The sequence below is a fragment of the Gossypium hirsutum genome, chromosome A04, assembly GCF_007990345.1.
Source record: "Gossypium hirsutum isolate 1008001.06 chromosome A04, Gossypium_hirsutum_v2.1, whole genome shotgun sequence".
NCBI lineage: Eukaryota > Viridiplantae > Streptophyta > Magnoliopsida > Malvales > Malvaceae > Gossypium > Gossypium hirsutum.
The window spans coordinates 76,216,979-76,242,179 of record NC_053427.1 but is presented as its reverse complement, the minus strand read 5'-3'; the positions used below and the strand labels follow the sequence as shown (position 1 = coordinate 76,242,179).

The 25,201-nt window shown below is 33.6% G+C and overlaps 2 protein-coding genes across 6 annotated transcripts; both read right to left on the bottom strand.

Moving 5' to 3' along the window:
* Positions 1-3,102: 3,102 nt before the first annotated feature.
* Positions 3,103-7,199, bottom strand: LOC107930129 (serine/threonine-protein phosphatase 4 regulatory subunit 3). 5 transcript variants are annotated; one of them, XM_016861698.2, is made up of 7 exons: positions 6,781-7,194; positions 5,482-5,562; positions 5,250-5,349; positions 4,874-4,923; positions 4,014-4,073; positions 3,471-3,570; positions 3,103-3,366 (listed from the first exon to the last, which is right to left on the bottom strand). In XM_016861698.2, the coding sequence occupies exons 1-7, from the start codon at positions 6,877-6,879 to the stop codon at positions 3,233-3,235; spliced, it is 624 nt and encodes a 207-aa protein (XP_016717187.1). In that variant the 5' UTR covers positions 6,880-7,194; the 3' UTR covers positions 3,103-3,232. The 5 variants fall into 5 exon arrangements, 4 of the variants coding, with proteins under 4 accessions (XP_016717187.1, XP_040967321.1, XP_016717188.1 ...); XM_041111387.1 differs by having other exon boundaries at positions 3,103-3,262; XR_005925686.1 differs by having other exon boundaries at positions 3,266-3,366; positions 3,471-3,601; positions 6,781-7,193.
* Positions 7,200-12,578: 5,379 nt separating this feature from the next.
* Positions 12,579-14,547, bottom strand: LOC107930148 (BAHD acyltransferase DCR). The gene has a single exon (XM_016861721.2). It carries the CDS (start codon positions 14,263-14,265, stop codon positions 12,865-12,867), a length of 1,401 nt encoding a protein of 466 aa, XP_016717210.1. The 5' UTR covers positions 14,266-14,547; the 3' UTR covers positions 12,579-12,864.
* Between the last annotated feature and the right edge of the window lie 10,654 nt (positions 14,548-25,201).

Genomic DNA, 25,201 nt, shown 5'->3' with positions numbered 1-25,201 from the left:
TTTCCAAATATGAACCCTAGCATGAATTATTGCTAGAATAAGCTAAACCAAGTTACCGGGACTCTAAAAATGTAAAGAACATTAAAAACAAGGGTAGAACGGACTTACTATTGAGCTTGGAAAGCTTGGAAACCCTAACCATGGCTTCCCTCATGCTATATTCGGCCTTCATGAAGAAGATGGACCAATTTTGGCTTTATTTTCCATTTTTAATTATTTTAATTACTAAATGACCAAAATACACTTAAAGGCTTTTCTTTCAAATTTGTCCTATTCTTGCCCATTTTTGTCCAAACTTAAATATAATAGTCTAATTACTAAATAAGGACCTCCAATTTAAGAACCTAATTCAATTAAATCCCCTTTATTATCTAGAACACACATTTTGCTAATTTTACAATTTAGTCCTAATTATCAAATTAGGCACTTATACATAAAATTTCTTCACGAAATTTTCACAAAAATATTCAATCAATGAATAAACCTTAAAACTTAATCATAATAAATTTTTTTGACCCTGAATTTGTGGTTTCGTAACCACTATTCTGTTTAAGCCCTATTTCGGGATGTTACAGTAGTTGATAACTCTTGAAAGAGTTATATTTCAAACCTCTAAGTTTGATTAAATGCATGTACTTAAGTAGATATATTTGCATTTTTAGGGTTTTTTAGAACATTGTATAATAACGCTTGGATTGTATCCTAAATGCCATTTCATGTTACTTTTACTGTTGGGAAGAAGGTAATTGGTTGTTGTATGCAGCAGATGCAAGAAGGATGGAGAAAATGAGAAAAAGGAGGAAGTGAATAAAGGAAGTGAAATATTTTCATGGAAAAAGGTTGGATGATTGCCAACACAAATGTCATGGCAATTCCAGGAAAATGCTAATGCAATACTCAATCCTCGTCATTCTTAGTTAGATGCACGTGTACTAGATAAATCCACCTAAAAAAGAGAGAGAAAAGTGTGTGCTGGGAGATGGACCTACCCTATAAAAGAGGAAAGAGAAAAGAAAGAAAAAAAGAGGAGAGAGGAATACATGGGGATTTTACATGAGGATTTTGAAGGGGGATTGAGAGAACAGTTTTCTCTCCAGAAAATCTTGTGAAAAATTCTAGAGAAAAATGAGAGTGTAGCAGCCTAAGAGTAAAGTAAAGACACAAGGAAAGGGACGAGCAATCAGCCCTGGGTCTTGAACGATTCAACAACGTCAAAGTGAAAGATGGAATGGCGAAAGCTTCCTGCAATTCTACCTACATTCTATTAATTGATTTATGTGATTTCTAAACTGTTAATGACGATGTTGAATGCTATTTTGATTTTGGATTTTAAATCCCAACCCATGAGCTAATTTCATTTGGATTAAAATTACTGGATTTATCTTGATACATTTAATGTTCATGGTGATATTTTGAGTATATTTACTATTGTATTCAGTTTGGATTATTTTAAATATATGCATACAAGCTCTAGACATGGTTGAATGCATGGTATATTCTTAGACTTGATTTAATATTGAAAAAGGTTAAATAAGTTGGATCATAATTGAATAATACAAACGAGTACTTGAACGAATACTCGTAGCACTCTAGACATAGAGTTGTGATCTGTATAGAGTAAGGAAGAACATTGTTAGGTATTGTTCTTAAGACTTGTAGACATACAAAGACTTAGAATGATAACTTTAATTCTAACTCTCGAAAGAAGCAGAATGCAGTAGTTATACTCTGAGCAGTAATTTGGTTAAGATTTTGCCATGACATTATTATGTTGTTAAGATATAATCCAAGTAATTCCAACCTTCCCGTTCAACAACATCAATTCTTTCAACTATGTCTCATAGAATTGCCATAGCATTTTATTCATTATTGATTTTTATATTTTATACATTAATACTTCAATGTCGCCATCACTGTGATCGAGACAAATAACCCGAAAAGCTCTTGATACTAGTTTGTAGAAACTAACGTCGATAATGGTAATATAGAGCGACCGTAAAGTAATAAGAAAAAGAACAAAGAAAACACACAAATTTTACATGAAAAACCCTTTCGGTAAAAAACCACGGGTAGAGGATAAGAAAATTCACTAATGTCGAATTCGAATGATGCAAGAGGAGTTTATACTACACCTATTTATAGGTTAAAAAACTTTATTCTAATCAATGTAAAATAAAAAAAAAAGTATAGTTCTATATGGTTTTTACTTTTATTTTATTTTACCACTGTATTTTATATTAACAAGGATTCAAGTCACTCAACTTTAGCAGTCCCAGACCTGATAAATGTGAATTCTAATACCTGGAAGTCCAATGTGTTGAGTAGATTGTTTGACAAAGATCAGGTAAATAGAATCTTGTCCATTCCGCTATCGAGGTTCGCGCAAGTTGATGAATTTTTGTGGCAGGAGGATAATACATGAGTCTACTCGGTGAAGAATGGATACAAGTGGCTCATGGCCAAGGACGGGGGTGCAACAGGAATTGATGACACAGATCAAAATATAAAGTTAAGAGCTTTTTACACGAGACTATGGAAACTTCATGTTGCTAGTAAAATTAAGATTACAATATGGAAAATTGCTAATAACTTTATGCTTACTCTAAGTAATCTTGTAATTTGAAGAGCGATAGTGGGGAGCTGTTGTCCGATTTATTGTGGAGCTGAGGAGCACTACAGCAAAACTGACTTTTAGCGGAGTTTTTTTAGGCCTTTAGCGGCGCTTTTAAGTGCCGCTAAAACTATTTGCGACGTTTTTACAAGCGCCGCAAAAAACGTCGCTATTGCTAACGCCGCTAAAGTTTGCGCGTTTATTTGAAAAAACGCCACTAAAAATCATGACTTTTAGCGGCGTTTTTCCCACAAATGCCGCTAAAGGTCATGACATTTAGCAGCGCTTTTACCACAAACACCGCTAAAGGTCATGACTTTTAGCGGCGCTTTTCCCAAAAACGCCGCTAAAGGTCATGACTTTTAGCGGCGTTTTTTCCCACAAACGCTGCTAAATGTCATAAATTCAAAAAAAATTATAAAATATTATAAAGGTCATGAAAAATATAAAAATAATATCCATGATATAAATATAAAAATTTTCTATTAAAATTCATTATCAAATTGAATTTTCTATTAAAATTTTAACTTTAAAACTAAATACAAAAATAATTGTACAAAATCTTATAACTACAAGCCCGCATCCAAACAATCAAATGAAGTTGCAAATTGAACATTCAATTCAATCCACCAACAGTCCCTGATAATATATCTGTAAACAAATAGTGATATAGTTACATTCAAGAGAACCAATAATATCCCTGATCAATTCGTCTCCAAATATTTTCTCAAAAATTTGAGCACTATTGAGCAAAACTGTAAGATAACCAATAACATAAATCATGGGTCCATGAATCAGTCATAAATACAAGCACATTTTAATAAAGAAAAAGAGCATTTAAGCGAAAAAGTGTACTAACTTATCCCCTTGACTATTTTAAATATCATGTGAAGACCATCCATATTTTCCAAGTCTTCACAAATTCTGAATAGCTCCACCAGCTTCTGGAAGAAATCTTGCTGCATTGAGATCAAACTCAATTTAGCACGTCTGAACATTTAGAATTAACACAATAGAAAGTCAAGACAGATACTAAACCATAAGTTTGAAACAAAAACAAAGAAAACCAGGAAACCAAATAATAGAAAGCATAGGGAAAAAATTAAAAATAACCAAGAAATAAAGCTCATAGTTACATGTAGAAGAAATATGCAACATGTTTGATATTTCTCCCATATGACATGGAAGATCACTGAGAACACAAAAGCTCAGAGAGTTGAGAAGCCAGAGGAAACCAAATTATTACCTTGATAGCACAGCCACACCTGATAACTTAATGTGGCTGAATACCAACATTATTAATGGTTAAGTGACTGGCAGTTAACCACCGAATACTAAACTGCACAAGATCTACATACAGAAGATACTAACATGCATAAGCAAGGTTTTCAAAGAAGCATACATCATTCAATATTAGTACTGTCAGCCGCATCTGATCAGCAATGCCACTCTCAGTCACAGTCTGCAGAAAAATGAAAAAAATATTTAAACAGGTATACCTGAGCAGACTAATTTGAAGAAGCTTTCCAAAAAATATAAGTAGATCATACAGAAAATATAGAAACTACTAAAAGAAAACAAAAATAGACAACCTACTCGAGATTACAAGTAATTATAACATAAGCTGAAATAATTATAATCAAGACTAGCATAAAATAAATAACAACTTCAAATAATAAATAAGGAAGAAAATCATTGAGTGAAAACTTTCAATATGTTCGAAAAGGAAAGAACTCCAGGAATCACACCAAGCAACAAAAATAAACTAAACCAGAATGTAATCCAGAAAACGACTTGTTCATTAGAACCTTGAGGATTATTGTGAGAGTAGAAAGCTCCACAGCTGGCAACTCCCTCAACTCACTATTTATTGAGTGAAATGTTTCACCTACGGTAATAATATATGAGACAATTATTATTCATCAGGGTATTTCAAAATTGCTCAATGACAAGTTCGATACTGCGCCTAATATAAATACATTGCATACTCTAAGAAAACAATCATTCTGTGCATCATGGCTGAAGATATGGCCACTAAACAAAAGAAGCCCGTTTAATAAAGGTCTGCCTACATCTAAGGCAGAAGATAAATACATTATTTGATTAACAAAACTAATTCTCTTTACAAATTTTCCAGTTTCTAGAACTTAAGTCTTTGTTTGGACAAGATTGACTAAGGGAGTTAACCATTTACAGAGATCTAATGTTTAATCAACTTCAGTGGAGAGTTAACTTCAAGGGTTTCCAAAAAAACAAACTTACTGTTGAGAGAACTGAAATGTATATTTCGTTGCACGTTACAGATCTGGTCCCTGTGATAGAGAAAAATGATTAGTAGAGGGGTGATGAAAGGGAAATAAAGGTTGATGTCATAAACTTCTAGCACAGTGAACTATAAGAAAAAGGATATAAAATTTGACCATTCAATTGCATTCAATGCGGATGAAACAACTTATAAACATTACTTACTATATGTAAGAGCATCCTGTGTTCTTTTGAAAACTAAGGGCTAATTCTGTAGAATACTCGGAGTCTCTCCATGATATGATTGTATCTAATGATAAACACACATATCATGAAATCAAACTGATATTTTAACAAACAACAAAACTTGCTATTAATGAAAGCAGAAGAATACCTTCTTGTTTTCTATAAATGTCATCAGGGCAGATACGGTGCACAAGCAATGTCTCGTTGTCCTCTTGATCAAAAACATACAAAGCCAGCTCTTCTGATCTCTGAAAAATAATATAGGCATTCATTTAAGAAGAGAAGGCATTTTCATCTAAATAATTTATTTTCGAAACCAAATCCAGCATATCCAGATTCAAAACAAAAAAATCTAAACCAGATAAGAGAATTGAACAGACCTCCAAATAATCAACAGAGACATGCCCAGTTCCTTGATCATCCCATTTACCATCCTCATTCAAACGATAGACCTTAACTCTCTGAATTTATACGTAAATAATTTAACCAAAAAAAAAGGAGAAAAGAGTTAAATAGCATTCAAAGACTCATACAAAATTCAAGAAACAAACATCAGAGACTGAAAATGGTGTTGGTCTGGTGTATCAGAGGATATCATTAAAACACTGCACAGTCCCACAACATGAAGTTAGACCTTAAGCTGCTATCTGAGCCATTCTACTCATAAGAATATATGATTTTCTTATGATTTGACCCAAAAATGTAGAAAATATTTAAATAGCATTCCCAAACTCATTGGTAAAAGTCTACCACACTAAACAATGATATCATTGCATAGTCCCAGTAACATAAAGTTAGACCTTAAATGTTATTTAAACCATCCCACTGACAATTAGTCCCAGTAACATAAAGTTAGACCTTAAATGTTATTTAAACCATCCCACTGACAATGAGGAAAAATTTTTATCGTTTTCCCGTCTGCCACAACAACCCCCAAAATGATAATTCAATCATCTAGGAGTATGAACTATGGCACAAAAAATAACAGAATACTAAAATCTGATACGAAAATTAACATATCCATACAGGAAAAAAAAGTTCCCCTAAAAAAGCAGAAGCATATAACAGTGTACTGATATTGCAAAACAGGATAAAATCCCAATTAACTAGAAACCTAACCAAAATAAGCATGATGACAGGTACAATGAATTAATACTCATTTCGAATAGTTGGTACAGTTGCATACATCCTTTGACATAAACTACAGTAGCCATACTCCAAAAGAATCATAACTTATTCCAAGTTTCTTGAGCGTAAAATTGATTAAAGGCTACAACACAGCGCAGAATGCATTTCAGACCCATATTAAGCACCCGAATCGGGGGGGATTCCATGGAAAAGCACAAAAACATAAACTTCAAACCGATTTCTCTAACAGCTCAAGAAAAAAGACAATCTGGCACCCCACTTGAAGCTAATTCACTTCTCCAAACACTTCAAACCAAAACCTAATGACTAATACTATGGAATTGATAAAAAGAGTCACACCTTTACCTATAAAGCAAAAAATAATTCAAAACTAATTGAAAGATTAGAACTTCACTTTGTAAATTCACATATCATTTCTCAATAAAAAAGAAGAAGCTATAATTAACACCCTAACTCATCCTAATAGTGAAGTAGCAAAAAGTAAAACAAAATTCTAGGGCCCAAACGAGGACAGAGAGATATGAACTGACCTGCAGTGAATTGGAGTTGCCTTGGGATTTCTCTTGAGCGCCCATCGAAGCTTCTCGGTCTCCGGTTCTAAAAACTTTTCGAATCCCAAATAATCCCATGGAATCGTCAAGATTGAAAATTCGAAGTTAAAATTGAGAGATTAGAGGGAAGACCTCGAATTAGGGCTTTTGGGAAACTGAGAAGAGAGAGAAAAGAGCGGGCACTTGAAATAATAGGCGGGAGAGAATAAGAATTTCTTTTGGGAAGGGGATCAATAGAAAACCCTAACCGCCATTAACGTAAGCTGAAGAAACCTTAATTTTTCCTCTCTTTACTCTCTTTTTCTCTCTTTTCTTTCCTTCTTTCTATTTTCTGTGCTAAGAGCTTGTCGTTCCTCAGCCTTCGATGAGTGAAAGGGAAAAGAAAAGGAAAAAGAAAATAATAAATAATTAACAATTGAAAATTGAAAATTTGTTGTTTTTAAACATATAAACAATTGAAAATAATTGGGCTTATTTTTGTGTTTAATTACGTATTTGCTTTCTGGTAATTTAAAATTATTTTCTCTTACCTATATTTTTTAACCCGGCAAGTCCAATGGTTCAAATATTACTCACAAAAAGCCAGTTACAGATTTAACGGTTGTCATTTGTGTCAAAATTAAAATTTTAAAATTCAAAAAGTATAGGGACCAAGAATGATCTAATTGGATAACATGAACTCAAACTACAACTTTACGCACAATACCAAGACTAATAGCAGAATTTAACCTAACATATATAATTGCTATCATTTGAGTGATTATGACTAAAATTTTAAATTTTGAAAAGTACAAAAGATAAAATTGATCGATTTGAAAAATACAGGGACTAAAACTAATCAAATTAAAATATAAGGACTAAATTTTAAGTTTAAATTTCACTTAAATAAATTAAGTGTAGAGGAATTAATTTGAATTGAATTATATTTAATATATCAAAATATTTTTAGATTAAATCTTAAACCATTTAATATATATATAAAGTTTATCTATTATCTCTTAAATAATTTAAACTATAATCATATGTTTAATATATTCAAATTAATATTATCTCTTTTACAATTATATAAGAAATCGTTTAATATATAAATTAAAAAATGCTAATTAATTTAAACCCTAAACCTCTTAACCCGTATCTTATAAACACTAAACCTTAAACCTTTAACCTTTAACCCCAAACCCTTACACCTTAAACTCCAACCCTAACCCTTAAACCCTAAATCATAATCCCTAAACCCATAATTCATCATAAACCTTCAAATACTAGTTAACTCATAAACCTTAAACTCTAAACTATATATCTTAAACCATAGTTAACTCATAAACCTTAAACCCTAAACCATATATCTTAAACCATAAACCTTAAACTATAATGACAATTAATTCAATATTTTAAATTCAATACTATCTCTTTTACGATTATATAAGAAAATATTTAATATATTGTATAACCATAAATTTTAATAATTATTGTTTTAGGGGTTATAGATTAGTGTTTATGATTTTTTTGGGGTTTAGGGGTTATATGACTTTTAGCGGCGTTTTACCAAAAGCGCCGCTAATGCTCTTGTTTTAGCGGCGTTTTACCAAAAGTGCCGCTAATGTTCTGGTTTTTAGCGGCGTTTTACCAGAAGCGCCGCTAATGCTCTTATTTTTAGCGGCGTTTTACCAGAAGCGCCACTAATGCTCTGGTTTTTAGCGACGTTTTACCAGAAGCGACGCTAATTCTCTGGTTTTTAGCGACGTTTTACCAGAAGCGCCGCTAATGCTCTATTTTTAGTGGCATTTTTTATTAAAACGTCACTATTGCTCTTTTTTAGCGGCGTTTTACCCAAAACGCCACTATTGCTCTATGTTTTATAATTTTTGCGGCGTTTTTTGATAAAACGCCGCTAAAGCCCTATGTTCCTGTAGTGGAGACGGTTGAGCATTTGTTCCGCTAGTGTCCAGTCACGATCCAAGTTCTACGAGACTTGAAGGTGTCATTTTCCTCCTCCAACTATGAAAACAATTAGAGATGCTAGTTAGCTAATGAGTTCATAAACTATACGTTGGACACATGTAAACTGTGAGTGGTCACTTTCTAGGCTCTATGGTTTAATCAAAAAAATATCTATTATGAAGGAGTTAATCAAAATGTGAATGACATAGTTGTGTTTACAAAATCATACATGCAAGAGGTTGAGAATTTGGAGGAAATGTTACCACAATTTTAACAAGTACATATTATAGAGGGACAACTAACAGGAACTTCAATGAAGGTAGATTTTGATGCCACTTTTAACCAGTTAACAAAGAAGGCAACGATTGGTATTTTAGCTAGAAACAATGAGGGGTTAGTGGTGGCAACGGGTAATTACCCCTACGAAAATGTGGCAGACTCGACGGCAATAGAAGCAAGGGCGTGTCTCAGTGCAGTGATTCTGATAGAGGAGTTAGTGTTTTGAGAGGTGGCGGTTGAGGGAGACACCTTGATTGTCATAAAGAAACTAAGGGCCGCAAGATATGGTAAATCGGTTATTAGTGCTTTGGTAAAGGATATTAAAGTTAGGGCTAATAATTTAGAGTCAATGGAGTTTAGATTTATACCTCATCAAGGGAATCGTGTAGCACATATGCTAGCGGAAGAGGGATGAAGGTTCGGGGAGCCGGCCTGGATCTAGATAGAGGAAGCTCCGGGTGGGTATAAGTAGAAGCAGAATGGGATTGAAGGGTCATGCTAGTGTTACAGGGCTAGACCTTTCGTCTCACAATCCGTGCGGCCTTAGGCGATTCGCTCTTCCAAACTCGCCTAATTTAGCCTTTACTCAAGTGAGGATTCCTTAAGAACTCCTCCAAGGCACCAAATTGAAAAGCGGAAGCGATTTATGCCAAAAGAAGCAACCAAAAGAACAATAGAAAGAGCGCTCACAAAGTGTTTTAGTAAATGCTCTCTATTCTCTTATTCACCAAGAATAATGAAACAATGAATGGAGTGAGTACAAATGAGAGGGAGGCTCTCTATTGATTCTTGAGCTCCCCCAAAATCGACGGTCAAGATACATTAACATCGACGGACAAGATTAACCATATCCCATGATTTAAGGGATTTACAAGATATTGCCATATCAAATCCTATCTAATCTTTACAAGATATAATTTCCTCTATCTTTTAAGATTAGTTACCATAGTTGCCTAAGTTGCCATATCTTCGCTATCTGGCCAATCAGGCTTCAATTTGACAAGCTTCTCTAATAGTTCCTTGAATTGAGCCAGCTCTCGTGGGCTAAATGATCTCCATCTAAACAATAGACCTCCATCAGATGCATTTGGTGCGATGGTCACGGGCTTCGAATTCTGACCCGTGACACTAGAACAAGGTTGAGTTGATTTTCTAGTACCGAAGGAATGATTATTTTAGGACTCCGAGGCGATTAAGTTAGAAGGAGTGAGTTGGGGGAAATAGTTGAGATGTCATCATCGTGGGATGCGGAGATCATAAGCTCGAATTTTCAAGAATGGTGGTGGTTAAATGCAATATTTTGTGGAGGGCCGTTTCATATTTCAGCTATTTAGGTCGTGTTTTTTTTGTTTGGTTTCCAATTTGTTTAGGTTAGTTTTTGTTTTTTTTACTTGCTTTATTGTTTTTCTCTTGTTTCAAGAACTGTATTATGGCATCGTCTCGTTTTGCCAGTCGTTTACAACGATTGATGGATGTAACAGCTCTTTCATTTTACTAATGATTACCGGCTGGTTTATATAAATATATATATCAAATAGATGAGAGGTTAATTCAACTCAAAGGCTAAAATATCTCATTGTTATCTTAAAACACTAAAAATGATACTTTACAGACGACGGTGCTTTTGAACATTCAACAAATTAAACCAACATTGGTTTAATTTTTCCTGCACAACCACATGTGGAAACTGTAGCTAATTTAAATTTTTACGAAGGATGTTGACATATATAGGATAAATGAAAAGTAGGGGAAAAAGATGTCACCTATAAAGTAAAGCAACAATACAAAATAATGAGGTCATTCATAGGGGAGTGATGAATATGAGAAGCAATAAAATATATACAATTGTGGTGTTTTGGGTTGATATATTTAACAACATTTTCCACATGTTCTACAATCTCAATACCTGCCCAGAAATCTAGAAATTGGAGCAGACATATCTAGGAAAATGACGAGTTTGATTCGTGGAATTTTAAATTATGTTTCATGATAAGATTACATGAATACTTAATTAATGCAATGTAAAATTTTAGTAAAAGTAAGAAAATCCACTTACGATAGTGGTTGATGATGAAGCCCTTTCAACATCTCACCACATAGGTTGTTGCTAGCAATACAAAGCCAACAAGTGGAACATAATTGAATTGTTACTGAAACGTCATAAATAAATTTGATGCGAAATATTACATGCTACAAATAATAAAACCAATTTATATATTATATTTTTTTCAGCTAGCTTTATATATGATACAAAAATGTTCTTATCTTAAAGAGTTTATATAAATAAATGAATACTTTAAATATAATTATAAAATAAATAGTACATAGGTACACGAATTGTCAATGGAATAAATAATTTTTTTCTCAAATTATTTAATTTTACTTTAGATTACTCATGCTATGATATGCTTGTTACTGTTTCTTTTAACAAAAGTAAAAGTTTCATATCCATATTTATATTTATTTTTTGGATAGAAAATATGTTTAATGTTTTTATACATATGTATTATATATATATATACACTTTAAACTGCCAAAAAAATATTTAGGTATTGAATAATAGGAAGACAGACCATCATCCATTTCAAGCATCTCGTTCGAAATTCTCATAAAATTTGAATAAAATTCTAGTATTGAATAAATTTAGGTATTGAATTTGCAAAACTTCTTTATTTTTATCTGAAAATTAAGGGTAATTTTTTCCTAAACTTTGTATTCCATCTAAAATCCTAAATTACTTAATAAAAAAGCCGTAATAAAATTATATATTATACTACATGATGATTGTAATATAAAATTATAAAATAGTTAAAATATTAAAATTCGAGCACGTAATTTTATTTCTAAATATAACGTTAGTGACTGTAATGTTATATTTGACGAATGAAATACATGTTAATATTGTATTTGCGAAGAAAATAGTCCAAAACGGCATATTTTAAACGTGAATAAATTTTTACATTTCAGAAAATGAGAGGTTCTTTAAAGTTGCAAAAGTAAAAGTAAAAGTGGGTTCGTTGTACTTGCCAAGAATTTTGCGAGGAGATAATTATTTTTTGGATTGTAATTTCACTTTTAACGTCGACTAATTACCGCGTACAAGCAAGTGTACATACATAGCCTTAATTTCAAAGGAAAAATCATTTTCACTTTTGACAACATATCCTGATCGATATCTGGAGGTAGGCCAAGAGTTATGCACTTCATCGTAAAATGATAATATAAGTTAAAAGTGTAAAAACATCCTTAAAAAGAAGTCAAACTTGATATTATTTTGGTTCTGGTTTTGAGAGAAAAATGTTAGATACAAATGGATTGTGTTATGTATATGTGTGGTTGTTGTTTAGAATTTAAGAGGATTATCTTAAAGAAAAAGAAAGATTAAAATAAACAATTGAATGTGACAAAACATGCCTCCATAGCTAGTATTAGAGATACGGACCTGAGATGATCCGGATAGTTGCCGCTACCCAGATTGGTAATTAGAAACACAGCCATTTGATTTCATCTCTCATTCTAATATTATGTTGCCATTACACATATATGATACCAAAAAATTTCCAAACCATAGATATATATATATATATATGAAACCTAACCGACGCAAGAATTGGGAAAATAACTCGAATTTTATGGGTTCTGATTTGATCCATTTTTATAGGGGTAACCTTTTTTTCTTTTTCTTTTTCTTTTTTTTTTTTTGAGTTTACAGGAAATGAAATCACAGCCGTTGAAGTTTATGGTGGTATTTTCTTCCTCCAAGATTTGGTAAAGGTTTAACAACTTATCACCCATCACAAATTGCCACCTCGGATTTATGTTTCTTTTCCCTACTGATTGCACTCACAGGAATTCGGATACGTACTGCATAATCTCAGGGTCATTCTCAACCCCCAACATGGTGTCAGGGGCCAAAACAACCTCCAAATCAACGCTCCCGTTCCCATCTCTCCCAGGAAAGGCTGAGATCTTCCCATCAAACTTGTTGGCCCTACCACTCCTCACCGCCAAAGGTCGCCCCCACCCAAAATCATTATTGTACATTGGGAATCTGGGAGAGCTCCCCATGGTGATTGATGCACCGTCAGCGTTACCCAATGGGAACAACCTCGGCTGCTTCTCCCAATCCGCTACACCTTTCCGCACCGTATCATTGTTATGCGCCACCACGTTTTTATGCAGTATATCGGCGGCCCAGCTCAAGTCCTTTCCAAGCAACTCACCTGCTGAGGCGAAAGTCGGAATACTCTGAATAGCGTTTCCGAAGTAGTACGGCTCCAGCTTTGGGTCCAACCTGTGGCGGCAATTCACCGCCATCCTAAACGTCGTCGTTTTGGTTGGCTCCAATTTCCTGGCCCGGGTCACCGACCTCCAAAGCTGAGCACAGAGTGATTGAAAGGACGAAATCTCATCATTACTGTTTCTCACTTTACCGTTAGTTTCCACGTTAACGGATTTCCAACTGTCGTTACAGAGCTTGCCTAAGACTTCGGAATTCGTTTGTTTAGTTAATAAACAACCGTAATTAGCTCTGTATTTAAGTTTTAAAATCGCTTCTCTGCTGAAATGAAGAATCCTTTCCCTCAACGGCTCGTCGCCGGCGAAAGTAACAGTGGGTCCTCCGGGAGGGAATTTAAGCACGGCTTGGGAATTAAACACGGTGTTCCGACCAAAATCGGGAGATTTCGATATTTTTAAAGCCCCTTTGGTGATCTCAGCGAAGGTGTTGAAAAAGTGCCAGAATGAAGTCCCATCGGTCACAGCGTGGTTCACTATACACCCAATAAAGACCCCGTCGGCCAACTCGGTTACTTGAACTGCAGCTAAGGGCTTGAAGTGGCCTGAGTAACTAAGTGTCTTGTCGAATGTGAAAAACTGTTTGACACAATCGGAGACATCGCCAGGGACCAAAACGTTGTGAATGGAAATATTGGGGGATTTCACAACGAGGAAGTCAATGCCGGCATCGTTGCAGTTGATGTGGACGTGACCGTCGGGGTCAGTGGTGAGACGACCAGCCAAAGGAGGGAAGTAGGAGAGAGTAGTGGACAGGGATTGTTTAAGGAAGCACACGAGGTCGTCGAACGAATAAGGAGGAGAAGTGAGCAAAACCCCTTTTTGAATGTACTGACATGAAAGCATAGGGATGTCAGAAACCGAAAGCTTTAAGGTTTTGATGTCAGATTTTTGGTCTGGGGAAACCGTGCATCTAGACACAAGAGTAAAAGAAGGCGAAGAAGGCATGGTGATATATAGTAGTGTTTTTGTTTTCCAATGTCTGAGCTGATCAATAGTAGCTGAGGAAGAATGGTCGAGGGAAAGAGGGATTTATATAGGAGAAAAAAAGGATTTAAGTTCATGAACTTGGCGCAAAAAAGGAGGTTTGGTGTAGTTGTTTATTCGTTTATTTTATTAATTAATTTTTTTCTCTCTTATGTCTTTCTCTCCCTAAATCCATTTGTTTATATATTATAGATATTTTATTTCTATCTATTTGGATTTGTCGGGATAGATTTATAAATCTATATCTCTCGTTTCATTGTCGAAGTGTCAACCCTAACTAGCACCTGTAATAACCGCAACTGCTCATGAAGAAAAAATAATGGACCGGCCAATTTTGCAAAGGTTAATTTAGGCGATTATGCTAATCATCTAACCTCACTGCATTAATTAAAATTTTGCCTACTCATTTCAGGTCAAAAGTTAACAATCTTCACCCAATTATTGCTAAATCCTTTTTCTTTTGTTATTGTTCCCCCCATTTTCGAAACTTGGATAAGATTCCATACTCTCATCACAACTTCAGTGCTCCTGTAATCATTAATAATTTCTTTGAGAGTCTATGGATCATCCAATATGCTAGGTAGCTTAATTATGCGATTCTAGAAATAATGAGAGCCGCACACAAAAAGAGGCAATACCACAAAATGTTTTTGACCAGGATATATACCCCATAATTTCTTTGCTCCGTAGGGGATCATCCCACCCAAGGTTCCTTTCGAAAAGTTGATTAGTAATTTATACATTAAGCGATTCACATGACAATGTCCGAGAGCTGCTAGTAGCGATTTTGGTGTATTTAGAGAAGAATGGATTGGCCCATGCCGCCCCTACGATAGCCGCTCGGCAACCAACTAAATAAAAATATTAACAATGTGTTTGTGTGGCGCTTTACAGCGGGTAAGACCTGGACACAAACAAATCCGACAGACTCAGATGGCATTAAAACAAAACTGAACATTCATTCCATGTCAAATAAGCGACAAGATGAGCTTGTCCTTTCCCGTAGCTCTCTCCACCATCCCATTGAATTTTCATTGCTTTGCATTGGTCTACTAATTTTCAGTCAAGACCAGCGTGCTCAATGACTAGTGCGAGAAGTGAGTGGTGAGGCAACAAGCAAGGCTGGCTGCTTGCGATGGTTCCTATATACTTGTTACCAAATTGAAACTGGTGTAATCCTTGACGTGCTGCACAGTGCCTAGCACTGGGCATCACTTCCACATCCATTTTGCAGTCAATGTGAGGTCCTTTTGGACCTTTTTTGATTAGATAAAGACTGGGCCACTATGTAGAGCACGAGTTTCCGAATAGAAAATAGAAAGACATGAGAAAGAACAGCAAATGCAAACTAATATCATTAACAGGTCCCTTTTCGGTATTTTTGGTTCCTTACGCAAAATAATAAAATAGGGATTTAAATTCTTTAAAAGTTGAATAAAATTTTTTTTAGGTCCCCTTAAAGTTGGTAAAAAAAATTTTGAGCCCTTAAAAGCTAAAAAATTTTTTTGGGTCCTTAAAAGTTGGTATTTTTTTTTGACCTTTAAAAATTTTTAAATATTTCCTTAAAAACTAGAAAACAATATTTTGGACCTCTTTCAGCCTCGAGTCCTGAGTAGCTACACCTCCAAACAACCCCTAAGGTTGGGCTTGATCATCAAATAAATAACAGCTCATTGGTTCTGGTTATGAAATTGAAATTAATTTTCTTAGCAACCACTTATGATTGGAAATATAATTCAACAAATATTAAATGAATAAAAGTTGTAATAGTTAATTCAACAGTTCCTTGAATCGAATATGTAATGTGTCCGTTAGTAGAAATTTATATCAGAGCATTTCTTTTTCTTGGTCAGTACGTATAAGTACATAGTTAGATTGCACATTGTGAATTAACTGAGCCAAGTTGATTCCGAATCCGAATAAGATCAATTTAGATTTTAAAATTAGTTTGAATAATTTTGATTTTGGATTAATTTCATATTTAAATATGAGTTTTAAATTGTTTCACAACAAGGAAAATATTTTTTAACAATTAAAAGACTACTCATGACAGTGCTTGCCACAGTGCTATTAAGCATTCAACAAATTAAACCAACCCATATGAACATTGTTTGAACTTTAACTGCACACCTACATGTGGAAAGCATAGCTAATTGAAATTTCTACAAAAGATGTTGACATATATATGATAATAAAAAAAGTTCGGGAAAAAGGGGGTCACCTTTAAAGTAAAGCTAAAATACAAAAAAAAAAAGGGCCATGCACAGGGAAGTGATGAATATCATAACCAACAAAATATATACAATTGTGGTGTTTTAGGTTGATATGGATCATCAAGATTTTTCACATGTGCTACAATCCCAATATCTGCTTCCAAGAAAGCTCAAAATTGTAGCAGACATATCCAGGAAGCTGATCAACTTAGTATTGTCTTTGCCAAGAAAGTGCTTCAAAGCAAGAAAGTGCTTCAAAGCCTAATTGTTTTGACTAAGTACCTATGCCATCATTTTAAACGTGAATCACTTCTTACATTTCAGAAAATGAAAGGGTTCCTTAAAGTGGCAACACTAAAAGTAAAAGTCGAAACCCTTTGATCTCACTAGGAATTTAACAACCTCAATTTTGTCATGAGATTATTATTTTTTGGATTGTAATTTCACTTTTACTCTCGTGTGTTTATTGATTACTTACCGTGTGCAAGCAACATACGGTTATCATGTCATATCATTATAAACAAAAAAAAAACTAAATGTAGAAACGTAGCTAAATCTATCAATATGTTGAAAATTTCATGTTATGTAGTTTTAATTTTTCTAATTAACATACAAGTATTTTAGAGAAAGTGACTCTCTTTTCTAGAAAAGGGATGTTAGAAAAATTATGAGTGTGTAATTCAAAGATCATAACCCTAATATATAACTTTTGTACATTACCCTTAATTTCTAACCAATCCATCATCAATTAGAAAATAGTTGTAACACCCGAAATCGACTTGATCATCGGGTCTGAGTTACCAAATGCTACATTCGTTGTCGAAGCAACTACTGTAACACCCCTTACCCTTATTCGACGTCGGAATAGGGTACGAGGCGTTATCGGACATAAACTCAGACAATCTTACAAAATCGATACATGAATTTTTGTCCAAATTTAAAACTTTTCATTCACATGCATATCATCCCTTATGTGGGCCCACGAGGGAAAAAAACATACATCGAGGGTGGTTTGGGACTGAACCGAAAACTTTCAGAACTTTTACCACACTTAGAAAAATTTCGTATGTTGGGAGTCACACAACTGTGTGAGTAGGCCGTGTGGTTGCACATACACACATTCCATCATCAAACATCCATAGCCACAACACATTCCATCACATACACACAACAATCAACCATATTACAATTGCATAAACACATGTATGCATAAACAATTAGGTTTACAACCCAACAATCAATATGATCCACATCTCATGGCCTCATACAAATTGAACCACAAGCCATTCTAGGCCAACTCATTTGGCCACATTTACAATAACATAATTACTCAAAAGAAAAAGTCTCTATACATGACATAGACTCAAACTACTTGAATTCATCAAGACCCGTGGTGATAGCTTGATATTGTGATGGCTTCTTCGGCGATCTCCAACCCGAGCTAGCTAAATTAACCTATAAGAGATGGGAAAGTAAGGGGAGTAAGCTTTAGAGCTTAGTAAGTTCATATGCAAATAATAAACAATTATTAACGATAATTTATTTTACCCATCCATACGAACATTATTAATACAAATTGTATTAATTCTCATGATTACCACTTACTCATTCATAATGCTTACTCTTTTATCTTATGAATACCATTTACATGCCTTGGCATTAGCCTAACCACCATAGTCTCTCCAATATAACTTATCACATTATTTAACAAGTTATTCCCATCCTCTTAATCACATGCACATTATTTATGAGTAATCATAATTTCAACATATAGTTCGACCACCTTTCACTTGTCTAAGCTCGTATCTTACTATATTCTCATAATGACTTCATTCGGCAATTATGCCCGTTTTTCTTTTCCTCATATCCAATGAAACGCAGTTTAAATAAATGAATCGTAAAATATCACAAATCAATTAGGTTCCTAAGCCTATAACATGATTATTATCAAATCTTAACATGCATCCATTCATCATGAATGTAGATCATTTGTCACAAGGTTATCAATATTTCACAAGTATACTTGTTCATGTACATTCTCACCAAGAATTCATCATATGCTAAATTCACTTCACATGAGTTCTGTGTACATACCTGTATCATTCGTAATATAGTCACATACTTTCTAGTTCTTAACATACCCGTTGAAATACAATTCAAGAATATAAACATATTCTATCATATCTCAATTCGACCCAATAGCCTAACACATAATCATCATTTATAATTATCATATATCCAACATCACAAGTATGTGCACTATCAACCATAATGGCTAATAAACAATTATTTCCACAATAATCATGAATTTATAATTATAGGCTTATGTACATGCCTGTTTTCTCGTAGTAATTTCATTCTCATACTCATTTTTTATTTACCTGTTGAACACATTGAAATGCTAAGGATGCTCGGGGATCTCCCGGATATGGTCTTAATATCATATCAATGCCATGTCCCTGACATGGTCTTATACGAAATCACATACCGATTCCATATCTCAGATATGGTCTTATATGGAATCTCGTTGTCCTAATATCATGACATTTGTATTTTACCCTTGAGGTTAAATCGGGATTTCTCATTTCTCGAAACTTCATCAAAATTGTCATTAATCAATTTCATAAAAACAAATGTATAAAATTCATGCAATATCGAAATAGCAAATACATAATATAAGGTTGCCTTATTTACGCATGAACTTACTTCGATACCAAAATGGTAAAAAGGGACCTAACCGTCAATTTCACGTTTCCCCCCGTTCTAGGCTTGAATCTCGTTTTCTTTGATCTACAATATTAGATTTAGCCTATTTATTAGTCACATTATTCAATATGATTCAAAAATCATATTATGAAAAAATTACATTTTTGCCCCTAAAGTTTGGCATATTTACAATTTTGCCCTTAGGCTCGTAAAATGAAATGTGTTCAATTTATTTACTACCCATGCATAGCCAAATCATTTCCATGCCTATAGTAGCTCACACAGTTCACAATTTCACACATTTAACTGATAAATTTCACATTTCACAAATTAGTCCCTATTTTACATTTTCATCAAAAGTCTCTTAACAAAAGTTGTTCAACACACAAAAAGGTTTCATTTTCTTCCATTAGACTTCAAAAACAAAAATATGCTCACATGAAAAAAACTCTAGATTTCCAACCATATTGCAAATTAGTTCCTTACTTAGCTAGATTAAGTTACAAGGGTTCCAAAAACATAAAAATAAACAAAAATAAACACAAATTTCATTTACATGCAAAGGATTTAAGTTGCTAAAAATTTGAGCTTCAAAACCTCATTTTCTCTTGTGTTTTTCGGTGGAGAAAATGAAAAAAGAAATAAAAATGATATTTTTATTCCTTTTGTTTATTTTTTTTTCATATAATAACCTAATACCCACTTACCCATCCAACATCATAATTACACTCCATGTACATCCACTATCTCTTTTAATGGTTTAATTACTCAATAAGGACCTCTACTTTAAATTTCTATAGCTATTTAACACCTTTAGCTAATAGAACACAACTTTCATTCTTTTTACAATTTAGTCCTTTTGACTAAATTGAGTGTCCCAACGTCAAAATTTTCGAACGAGATTTTCATGAAATCATTCTGTGAAATCGTAGACCATAAAAAATGTAATAAAAATAAATTTTCTTACATCAGATTTGTGGTCTTAAAACCACTATTTTGATTAAGCCCAAAATCGGGCTGTTACAACTCTCCCCCCTTTAGAGATTTTCGTCCCCGAAAATCTTACCAGAAGGTGTTGCTTCTAACTCTTATGAATCAGTTTCACTAATTTCTAAGAATCACAAATCAACTTAACTTTGTATATCTCTTTCGAATAACCTTTGAACTTAAGAAAATAGTGTCAAATTTCTAAATTACTCTCTCAGGAACACACAACGTAGTTCATCTGCCAATTAAGAAGTTTGTACATACTAAAATGATCATACGGGTCTTTCTTTTTAGATGATTAACCGCAATTCAATTTACATATTCCTTTTTAGAGATATAATAATCTCCATACGGAATAGATAGCAATGCTATCTCATAACTCACTAGTATTATCATTGACTGTATTAGTTTTGAATGCACTTGATTTTCAAATTTTATCTGTTAACATATCGTCATTTAAATACGAATCCAAAAATATCATGTTACATACGCAATCACTAGCAGTTCTACTTTATATAACTGCACATTTTATTACTCTTGGATGAATAGACATGTTACTACTGAACCCCGTACAAAAACTTCTGCATAGGTTCTAGGTTCATCAATACGCAAATTCTATCTCGAAATAAAAATAATAATAGGAATAATGTCTGACCTGAAATTCAACATCAGAAGTAAACTTGCTTTGAACTTATTTAGATTACCATTCACTATCACATTTATGAGCTTTTCAGTTTCACAAAGAAAACTTTGCTTTAGCATTTAATATAGCTAGAATTAGACCATCATTAAATAAAGTTAATCATATATCCAACTCTCACAAAATAAACAAAAATTTTCATTCAAGCATTTATAATCATACTTGCTTTCTAAAAAGGTAAATCGATAATTTCTCGTAATCCTTCAATATCTAAATCTATTGACAATTTCTTAAATTTTAGATCTTTTTCTGTAACATTAGATACTTTATACCAATAGAACCAGAAAACATATGACATTTGTTGTTGAACACCTATATCATCAAATTCACTATACCGACATAAAAGCGGTTGTCTCTAAATCACCAGTCGAATAGTTCCTTTTGATGTAACTTTAACCGTCTAAAAGTATAAACTACCTTTTCACCTTTTCCAACTTTGTTAACATGCACAGATCATTCAATCTTTCATAAATGTGACGACTTATCATTCAAAATAGCTTCAATTCATAATAACATCATCTGGTTAGAATAATTCTAATAGGCATATCTCAGTATCATACTCTCTAGAACATCAATTCTTCATTCTGAATGTACATCGATATACTTATGAATACACAAAATCCATTTTCTTATCTGAGGATATACTTGGATATATATAACTCACATCACATTTCAACTGACCAGCTTGTTCTGACAAAACAACTAAGTCGATCTCAACTATCAAGTAATAACATATTAAAATGCTCCTTTTCACATGCTATTAAAACAATTCAAACACACAATCTTTCAAAATTCTCTTATCATGCTATCAAAGACCTTTTAAATTGTATTAGTTCATGGAAACAAATATCTTGCTTGAATTCATCGACTTTATTCAAACTTACATGAGGAAAGAAAACTACTATACAATTTAAGCTTGTACTCTCACCATTTATACCCTTGCCAACGTCAATTTCTTCCACGAAAAATAGAGAAATCCTGACACCAGAATCACCGCATTCTAACTTTAGAATTCTATCGTAACAGAGATAATACACTTTCCAAATATTTATATATACAACAAAACAATATCCAGTCGAAATAGATGAATAATCTCACATACATTTTATCATCGACTTCATTCCAACATATTAGGGTAGAATCCCGAAGAGATAAGGCAATGCCAATCATAAATCAAACAGACCATCAATAATTCATCTAACATTAAAGTTAGCTAACATTCTTACTCGATAAAAATTTCATCAGAAAACGGACATTCGCATGAACCCCTGAGGATGAATAAATATATATATACAGAATATTCAGAAGAGATCATCGTAATCTATTCAACCATAGCTGTTACACACAGAAATCTTTACAACTCAAACATCATTTTTCTAACTAATTCTATTACAATAAACCCCATACTATTCCACTCACCAAAGAAAATCGATTCGGAAGAACTTTCATTAAACACATCTTTAGACTCCACAACTAACTGAGTCGTTTAGCCGAGACTAACTTCTTCTTTAACCATGACATTGAGTAATCTAAATGATGTTTAGAATAATCTGATATCTCTTTCAAACTATATTCACTTATCAGACTATTTTCAATTTTGTGTGCATTACTAATTATTCTACCACTTTACTCTTTAGTTTCACACTTATGAACTTATTCAACATGATTTTCGTGAATCTTCGTCATAAAAGCAACACTGGTAAGGGGGTGAGGTCGTAAAGCCTCTACTTAACTCTCATAAATACACACATATAACTTTGCATTCATCATCAACATAATATCATCATAATCACATAGTTCATTCTTGGCAAATTAACACACTTATTTATTATACAATTGTTTTCTATCACTCACAATTTCAATCAATGAATTTATTCACTCAAGCTCAATATTAATATCTAATTATATCCCAACGCTTAGCTTCAATTTTTCTTACCAACATTTGTTAAATTAAAGAGCGTCTTACGGGTTTGAATACGTCGTTTAATTAATGCCATAATCCAACTATGGTCTTACTCATATCAAAATGCTATAGCCTAGCTATGGTCTTACATGTCATCACGATGCCATAGCCTAACTATGGTCTTACACGAAGTCTCATATCAATACCATATCCCAGATATTGTCTTACACGAAATCACATGTCGATGTCATATCCCAGATATGGTCTTATATGGGATCACATATTGAAGCCAATGCCATCTCCCAGACATGGTCTTACATGGGATCACATATCGATGCCAATGCCATATCCCAGATATGGTCTTACATGGGATCACATATATAACCATGGTCCAACCATGGTCTTATCCGTCAATTCATCCTTGAACGATCGTACTCATCTCATACGTTCTACTTAATTTGATATTCCAATTCAATTTCCACACTATCATAATATTTGCAGTTCCATAAAAAAAGTCATAAAACAAAACATTATATATGCTCTAATTTAACAATTAAACATGAGATTCCACTATGTGGACATACTGATTCTGCATTAATCAAACAAGCGTACATACACACATATTCCGTCCATTGGGTAAGTTTAATTATCTTATTCACTTAATCAAATAGGTTAGGCACATAATATCATATGAATACCAACATACATGAATGAGCTTAGTTTCATTTCACTTTTTTCACGTTTCTCAACTTATGATCACCCATTTTCGTGTATAAACTGTAACATCCCAAAATAAGGCCTACTCAGAACAGTGGTTTCGGGACCACAAATTTGATGTTGAAATATTTATTTTGTGGTTATTATGAGGTCTAGAATATGATAATATGCATGTGTTAAATTTTCATGAAGAAATTTTATGAGTAAGGTGTCCAATTGGAAAATAAGGACCAAATCGAATAAATTATAAAACTTGGATTCTAGAAGTTGTATGAATTTGCTTTAGATTATTAATTAGAAGGTATTAAAGATAAATTTTCCCAATTTCTAAGTTTTTGGACAAAAATGGGCATGTATGGATAAAATTTTAAAGAAAGGGCTTAAGGGTATTTTGGTCATTTGGTTAATTAATGAAATAAAATGGGAAAATGAAGGCAAAAATCAGCCATTCTTCTCCCTCATCCAGCCAAAATTCTCAAGCCCTCCATAGCTAGGGTTTTCAACATTTTCAAGCTTAAAAGTAAGTGCTCCCAAGCCCCGTTTTTAATGTTCTTTGTATTTTTGAAATCCCGGTAGCTTACTCTCTTCATTTCTCCCTATATTTTGAGTTAGGGTTCATGTTTACAAAATGACCCATGTGTGACATATTTATTTTTGATGTTTTACGGAGGAATATGAAAGTTGGATGTGTGTTAAACATCTTTTCTTAGGTGATTTTCATGAAAAACCCTTAAGAGGACCTTTTTGCAAAAGGTGTAAAATGGTAGTAGAAATGTGAAATAATAGAAAGATGTGGGCTGCCATAAGAGGGAAAAACATTCGGATAGGCTTGGGTAAGGTGAAAATTGCATGCATTTCATCATACGAGCCTAGGGACTAAATCGTAAATAATGTGAAAGGTTAGGGGCAAAATAGTCATTTTGTCCAGGGGTGAAATTTAGACTCAAAAAGTATAATGTGAGGTATTAATGATTCATTTTTATTGTTATAGACCCTGAGGAACAAATTTTAGAGGTCGATCGAGGAAAACGAAAGGTTTCGGAATAACCGAGACGCAAAACCGAAACGGATACTAGGTAGGTTTGAATAACTTAAAGTAAACTCATAATATATCTAATTGCATGTTTAATGAATGTATGAATATTGTATTTGATGATGGCATGAAAATCCATGAAATGTGTTATTAACAATGACATCATGATAAATGTCCCGGTTGAGGTTAAAAAGGAAGTTCGATGGGTAAACCATGATTTACATGTGACTTGAGATCTTGCATGTGTTGCAGAAAGGATTTAGCCCAGACGAGTAATCTGTTGATCTCAAATATCGAAAGGATCTAGCCCGGACGGGTGTTCCTTGAGTGATCGAGCCTCCCAAAGAATATGTGTGCATTATGGATTTAGCCCGGACGGGTAATCTTATTAGGGTCTGAATTTAGCCTGGACTGGTGATTCAGATCGAAGCTCATTAAGGGTGTTTGTCGCTATAAGGGATTTAACCTAGACTAGTAGTCCCGACATCACCTTATGAGTTGATATTACGGGGGATTTAGCCTGGACTGGTAATACCGCCGTAAGATGCGAGATTCGCGGGAATGCGTACATAAGATGATCGCTCTTATGACTTGACGGTAAATGGGTAATCCATCGAGATTTCCAGGAAAGTCAACGA